The sequence below is a fragment of the Bubalus bubalis genome, chromosome 9 (genome assembly GCF_019923935.1).
Source record: "Bubalus bubalis isolate 160015118507 breed Murrah chromosome 9, NDDB_SH_1, whole genome shotgun sequence".
NCBI classification, from domain to species: Eukaryota; Metazoa; Chordata; class Mammalia; order Artiodactyla; family Bovidae; genus Bubalus; species Bubalus bubalis.
Genome location: NC_059165.1, coordinates 69681337 through 69689212, shown reverse-complemented (window position 1 = coordinate 69689212; position 7876 = coordinate 69681337). Strand labels below are relative to the sequence as shown.

The window sequence follows — 7876 nt, the reverse complement described above, 5'->3', positions numbered from 1 at the left end:
CTCTACCCAACTTAAATTTCACTAGAGCTATCAGGGAATAAAATGAAGTAAAAGACATTCATTTTATTATTTGTAATGATAGGATATTATATGTCAAAAACCATAAAGAATCAAGAAAATCTGCTATAACTAATCAATGATTTCAGTAAAGTTGCAGAATATAAAATAAATATATAGAAATCAACTGTGCTGTTACACATTTACAAGGAAACATTCAAAATAGAGGAAAAAAATCCCATTTAAATTGGATCAAAAACAATTAGGAGCAAATTTATGAAGGAGATGAAAGGTCTATACAATTCAAATCTACAAGATTTTCAAGAAAGAAATAGAATGACACAATCAAAAGGAAATGTATTCCATATTAATGCATCAAAAGAATTAATATTTGTCTATGTGTATGGTTTCTGAAAGTGTTCCAATTTCATTCTTTTATATATATCTGTCCAGTTTTCCCAGCACCATTTATTGAAGAGGCTGTCTTTGCCCCATTGTATATTCTTGCCTCCTTTGTAAAAAATAAGGCATCCATAGGTGCATGGGTTTATTTCTAGGTTTTCTATCTTGTTCCATTGGTCTATGTATCTGTTTTTGTGCCAGTACCATACTGTCTTGATAACTGTAGCTTTGTAGTATAATCTGAAGTCGGGAAGTTTGATTCCTCCAGCTCCAATCTTTCTCAAGACTGCTTTGGCTATTCGGGGTCTTTTGTGTTTCCATATGAATTGTGAAATTTTTTGTTCTAGTCTGTGAAAAATGCTATTTGCAATTTGATAGGGATCACATTGAATCTATAGATTGCATTTGGTAGTATAGTCAATAAAAATTCTTCTTACCCAAGAATATGGAATATCTCTCCATCTGTTTATGTCATCTTTGATTTCATTCATTAGCATCATAATTTTCTGTGTACATTTCTTTTGTCTCCTTGGGTGACTTTATTCCTAGACATTTAATTCTTTTTTTTTTTTTTTTTGCAATGGTGAATGGGACTGATTCTGTAATTTCTCTTTCTGAATTTTCATTGTTAGTATATAGAGACACAAGTGATTTCTGTGTATTGATTTTGTATCCTGCAACTTTTCAAAATTCACTGATTAGCTCTAGTAATTTTCTGATACTATCTTTAGGGTTTTCTATGTACAGTATCATATCATCTGCAAAGAGTGAGAGCTATACTTCTTCTTTCCAATTTTAATTCTTTTTATTTCTTTTTCTTCTCTGATTTTTGTAACTAGGACTTCCAGAACTATGTTGAATAGTAGTGGTGAAAGTGGACTCCCTTGTCTTGTTTCCTGATTTTAGGGGGGGAATGCTTTCAGTTTTTCACCATTGAGAATAATGTTTGCTGTAAGCTTATCATATATGGCCTTTACTATGTTGAGGTAGGTTTCTTCTATGCCCATTTTTTGAAGAGTTTTCATCATAAATCAGTGCTGAATTTTGTCAAAGGCTTTTTCTGCATCTATTGAGATGATCATATGATTTTTATATTTCAATATGTTAATATGGTGTATTACACTAATTGATTTTCATATATTGAACAATCCTTGCATTCCTGGACTAAACCCAATGTGATAATGGTGTATGAGCTTTTTGATGTGTTACTGAATTCTGTTTGCTAAAATTTTGTTGAGGATTTTTACATCTATGTTCATCAGTGATATTGGCCTGTAATTTTCTTTTTTGTGTTGTCTTTGGTTTTGGTATCAAGGTGATAGTGGCCTCATAGAATGAGTTTGGAAGTGTTATTCCTCTGCAATTTTCTGGAAGGGTTTGAGTAAGATAGGTGTTAAATCTTCTCTAAATTTTTGGTAGAATTCAGCTGTGAAGCCGTCTGGTCCTGGGCTTTTGTTTACTGAAACTGCAGATTACAGTTTCAATTTCCGTGCTTGTGATTGGTCTGTTAAGATTTTCTATTTCTTCCTGGTTCAGTTTTGGAAAAGCTTTTGAACAACAAAGGAAACTATAAGCAAGGTGAAAAGATAGCCTTCAGAATGGGAGAAAATAATAGCAAACGAAGCAACTGACAAAAAACTAATCTCAAAAATATGCAAGAAACTCCTGCAGCTCAATACCAGAAAAATGAACGACCCAATAAAAAAATGGGCCAAAGAACTAAACAGGCATTTCTCCAAAGAAGACTTACAGATGGCTAACAAACACATGAAAAGATGCTCAACGTCACTCATTATCAGAGAAATGCAATTAAAACCACAATGAGGTACCATTTCACGCCAGGCAGAATGGCTGCTATCCAAAAGTCTACAAGCAATAAATTCTGGAGAGGGTGTGGAGAAAAGAGAACACTCTTACACTGTTGGTGGGAATGCAAACTAGTACAGCCACTATGGAGAACAGTGTGGAGATTCCTTAAAAAACTGGAACTAGAACTGCCATATGACCCAGCAATCCCACTGCTGGGCAGACACACAGAGGAAACCAGAAATAAAAGAGACATGCATACCCCAATGTTCATCGCAGCACTGTTTATAATAGCAAGGACATGGAAGCAACCTAGATGTCCATCAGCAGATGAATAAAAAGCTGTAGTACACATACACAATGGAATATTACTCAGCCATTAAAAAGAATACATTTGAATCAGTTGTAATGAGGTGGATGAACCTGGAGCCTATTACACAGAGTCAAATAAACCAGAAAGACAAACACCAATATAGTATACTAACATATATATATGGGATTTAGAAAGATGGTAATGATAACCCTATATGCGAGATAGCAAAAAAGACACAGATGTAAGGAACAGTCTTTTAGACTCTGTAGGAGAGGGCAAGGGTGGGATGATTTGGGAGAATGGCACTGAAGCATGTATATTATCATATGTGAGACAAATCACCAGTCCAGGTTCAATGCATGAGACAGGGTGTTGGGGCTGGTGCACTGGGATGACCCAGAGGGATGGGATGGGGAGGGAGGTGGGAGGAGGGTTCAGAATGGGGAATACATGTACACCCATGGCAGATTCATGTTAATGTATGGCAAAACCACTACAATACTATAAAATAATTAGCCTCCAATTAAAATAAATAAACATATTAAAAAAATAAATAAGCAATGTTAGAATCAAATTAATCCTCTCCTCAGTGTGTATATTTAAATAAGCATCTTTCCCCAAGAACATTTATTTATATTTTTTTTTCTTGTAAATAGTTATCTCAATGAATCATAGTATTTTGAAAGCATGTAGGGAAGTATATTGGAGAAAGCAATGGCACCCCACTCCAGTACTCTTGCCTGGAAAATCCTACAGATGGAGGAGCCTGGTAGGCTGTAGTCCATGGGGTCACAAAGAGTTGGACACGACTGAGCAACTTCACTTTCACTTCTCACTTTCATGCATTGGAGAAGGCAATGGCAACCCACTCCAGTGTTCTTGCCTGGAGAATCCCAGGGATGGCAGACCCTGGTAGGCTGCTGTCTATGGGTTGCACAGAGTCGGACACGACTGAAGTGACTTAGCAGCAGTAGCAGCAGCAGGGAAGTATATTGAAGTTCTGAGAACCACTAAAACCTTTAAAAATTAAACATTTTTGACATCCAAAGAGTTAGACTTCTGAAGTTCTGATATGTTAATAGGATAGTAATTTTAGAATAAGATGGCAATAGGCCAAGCCTCTTAATAGGTCTCTGCAGACCCTGTTATGAGCAAGCTTGATGGTGCAAGACTAGAAGAGCCTTCTTCCACTCAGAAAGGTAAATAGGAGGATGCTGCTCAGAGAGGATGCAGGTTTCGAGTTCTTCATTTTTATCTTATGTGAGTAAGTTGTACTAGTTTCTGAATACTTATTAGTTTTGCTTTTAAATTTGAACTCCAGAAAAATCCAGTTAGATCAATTTATATAGTTTTGCAGATAATATCCATTCAATTATCTATTTTACAATTTGAAGAACTAAAGCATATGATAGCTGACACAATAATGAGATTAAAACATTGTACTAACCTGTTAACTCTATAAAAAATTTGTCTTTTACCATTTTATATTTTGCAGAATAGATGAATTAATCATTCCAGTACCCTGTGGGAAAAGATTTACAGTTTCAATATTGAGAGCAAGAAGTAGAAAATATAGAAAGAATAATTATAGGAAGTTTTCTAAATATTCTATAATTACTTGATGAGAATAAAATAGAGGTTATATTTGTTATTTCTGGTAGCATTGTAAAAGAGATAACTTCGTAATTTAAAGTAAAATATCACAATTTTAGCCCTGTTTTATGTGGAAGACTATGGAGACAGAAGACAGAATATTTCTAGTGTTCTGAAGTGATAGTAATAAAAGAAGAAAATATTTGTTTTCAGTTTTAAGCAATCCTATTCCTACAATAGAGGTGAGCCTTTATACTTTCACTTAATGATACTGTAAATGTTTTATTTGAAAGATGGAACATATGTATACCTGTGGCGGATTCATTTTGATATTTGGCAAAACTAATACAATTATGTAAAGTTTAAAAATAAAACAAAATTAAAAAAAAAAAGAAAGGTAAGTTAATCTCTTATTTAAAATTTTACCACACTGTGTATCCATAGTCAATTCTGTTAGAAATTATCCCTTAAGCTCCTTTTTTGCAAGGTTAGTTGAACTTAACACTAAATAATCTAAACTCTGTTAACATATTGACTAGTCAGTTATGTTCATAATGACTGATTGCTTTTACATATTTATTTCATCTATAAAGAAAATGCATAGATATATCATTTATGTCCATTGAAAAGTTAAGAACTAATGATTTGATAAAATACTTACAATTAGAAACATTATCATAAGAAAACATATTTTGTAAACTGAAAATTTACTTAATTTGTAATTATCTTAAAACATATAAACCTCTCTTACGTAATAAAAGCAAAATGATTGGTTCAAATTATATTTTATTCTATATATGTTTTTCATATCAAATTTAAAATAATAACCTTGTTTTAACAAAAATCCCATTAAATTGATGCTTAAATACACAACTGGAATAGACACTTAGAAATGTCCAGAGATGGCATAAATTATAAAGTAAAATGTAGTATGAATATATGCATACAAAGGAATATTTTTCATCTTTAAAATGAAAGGAAATTCTGACATGTTATAGCATGGATAAACTTTGAGGATGTTATAATAAGTTGAATAAACTAATCAAAAACTAAACAAATACTATATGATTTTGCTTATCTAATACTTCTATAGTAGTCAAATTTATAAAGATAAAAAGGAGAAGAGTGATTTCCAGGAACTGAAGAGAAGGGGGGGTAATGGGAAATTACTGTTTAATGGGTAAGAGTTTCAGTTGAATAAGATGAAGAGCAGGACATGAATACTGGTGATGGATTCACAACAGTATGAAAATGTCACTGTATTGACAATACATTAAATTTAAGAAATTTGCCAAACACTCTACAGTTAAAAAATTTCCTATTGATTTTTAAACAAGTTTAAAGTTCTCGCAATCGTGAACAATAAAAATGATGAAAATAATGGAAAACAAGAAATCTTCAAGTCAAAGAAATGAGGGATTGAGGTTCTTCAGAAGAGTGATACTGAAGGCTATAATTAGGAGTTGCATATAGTTACTAGTGGTATATACTGCATACTAGAGATATGAGTGTGTGCAGATCATAAAGGTTTTTTTTTTTTTATCTGAAGCACATATGCTAAAGAGCAACTGTATTTCCATGATATCTAGATTTACAACAACGATGATGCTCAAGCTATGTAATTAGGGATTGAGTGAGCCTTTTTAATGCCTTTCTCCATCTTGATTGTCAGTCTAGTATAGGACGGATATCAAAAGAAGGGGTAAAGGGAGTGACCATAGAAGAGATGGACTCCTTCCATGTAACTTCATTGAATCACATTATATCTGTAAGACTAACATCATCATCTTTGCAGGTTTAGTTATATTTGTTCAACAAGTTTGAATAGTTTTGATTCCAGCAGATCAGATATGAAAATGCATTTAAAGATCTAGATCCTCTTGGAATTGAAGGAGAGATTGATTTATCTTCATAGTTGGTTGAAGAAGTAAGGCATTTTATTTTTTCTTCTTCACCCAGTAAAGGTTGTGTTTCTGTGACTTTGTAAGGAAAACTTCTCCCTACACAAAATGCCTTTTACAGATAATAAAAATTTGCATTTAGTATTACAGTGTTACATTGGAGGAAATATTCTAAGAAAATCATTATTGTTTTCAATGTATAGCTTGGTAAAGTTAAACTAAATTCCCTAACAATATCAAAGTAATTATGTTTCCATCTACAGACTTAATTCTTCCAGTTGCTGTGCATAAAAATAGAAGTCCTATTATTTGGAAAGCAAAAGCTCTTTCCCAGATTAATCAAGGTCAAGAAAAATTATTTTTTTCTTGTGCTTCAATAAATATTGTCATGTTATGTATATATAACCCTCATCTATTTTCTGTTTACTGTGTCTGTCTTGTTTGAAATCATGGAAAACTGGAATACCACTTCAGATTTCATTCTCCTAGGACTCTTTAATCACACAGGAGCCCACCAATTTCTCTTTGTGTTGGTCCTGATAACTGCCTTCACCTCTTTTGTTGGCAATGCCCTCATGTTTCTCCTGATTCTCCTGGACTCTGGGCTCCACAGGCCCATGTACTTTCTACTGAGCCAACTCTCCCTCATGGACATGATACTGGTTATCACCATTATGCCTAAAATGGCTGCTGACTATTTGACAGGCAGGACGTTCATCTCCCGAGTTGGCTGTGGGTTTCAGATCTTCTTCTTCCTCACTTTGGAAGGGGGCGAGTGCTTCCTCTTAGCAGCCATGTCCTATGACCGCTATGTCGCTATTTGCCATCCACTGAGATACCCAGTCCTCATGCGCTGGCAATTATACTTAAGAATGACTTTGGGATCGTGGTTCCTTGGCGCAGCTGATGGGCTCATGCAGGCTGCTGCTACCCTGAACTTCTCATTTTGCAGGACACATGAGATTGATCACTTCTTTTGTGAGGCCCCCTCTCTGGTGCGTTTGGCTTGTGCTGACACTTCTGTCTTTGAGTATGCTATGTATGTGTGCTGCGTGTTAATGCTCCTAGTCCCCATTTCCCTCATCTTGATTTCCTATAGTCTCATCCTTGCCGCTGTTCTCCAGATGTGTTCTAATGAAGCCCGCAAGAAGGCTTTTACTACTTGCTCCTCACATATTTCCGTGGTGGGACTGTTTTTTGGAGCAGCCATTTTTACCTACATGAGACCAAAATCCTTTAGATCAGCTAACCATGATAAGATTGTGTCAGCATTTTATACCATCTTCACCCCTGTTCTAAATCCCCTCATCTATAGTCTGAGGAACAGTGAGGTCAAGGGAGCTCTGAGAAAGTGTGTGGATCAGTGTGCTGTCTTAAGTCATGATTAAGATTACATTGATTATCCCCAGAGTTCACAGCTGTAAAAAGTGATTGTGTAAAATTTCTTTGAGAAAGATTATATAGCCATTATATCTCTGTGTGTTATTTTTATTTTACTTTGGAATGTGTACAGATGTCCATATTTTGGTATCATTTATTAGGTTGTCATCAACAAATCAGACTGAGGATTGTTAAAAATCTGCAAATAAAAAATTCTTATGAAATGTTTCCACACCACATTTCATGATAAATGTTTTTTTCAAACAATGAACAAAGTAGTCAAACAATATTGAAGTTTGTTGTTGTTTTTGAATTGAGGTATAATTTATAAACAATAGAATATTCATATCTAAAGGGTGCCTTTCAATAAGTTTCAGAAGCACATGTGCTGGTAACTTATACCCAGTAGCAAGAGACAAAATTTTCACAAGATCAAAAAATGCCCCTTATGCCCTTTTCCAATGAAACTCCTCAACCCAGAGAC

The 7876-nt window shown here is 34.2% G+C and overlaps 1 protein-coding gene across 1 annotated transcript; it reads left to right on the top strand.

The window, feature by feature from the left end:
* Nucleotides 1-6446: 6446 nt before the first annotated feature.
* On the top strand, nt 6447-7400 carry LOC102390703 (olfactory receptor 2T12-like). Its single transcript, XM_006070008.3, has one exon. It carries the CDS (start codon nt 6462-6464, stop codon nt 7398-7400), a length of 939 nt encoding a protein of 312 aa, XP_006070070.2. The 5' UTR covers nt 6447-6461.
* Nucleotides 7401-7876: the final 476 nt, after the last annotated feature.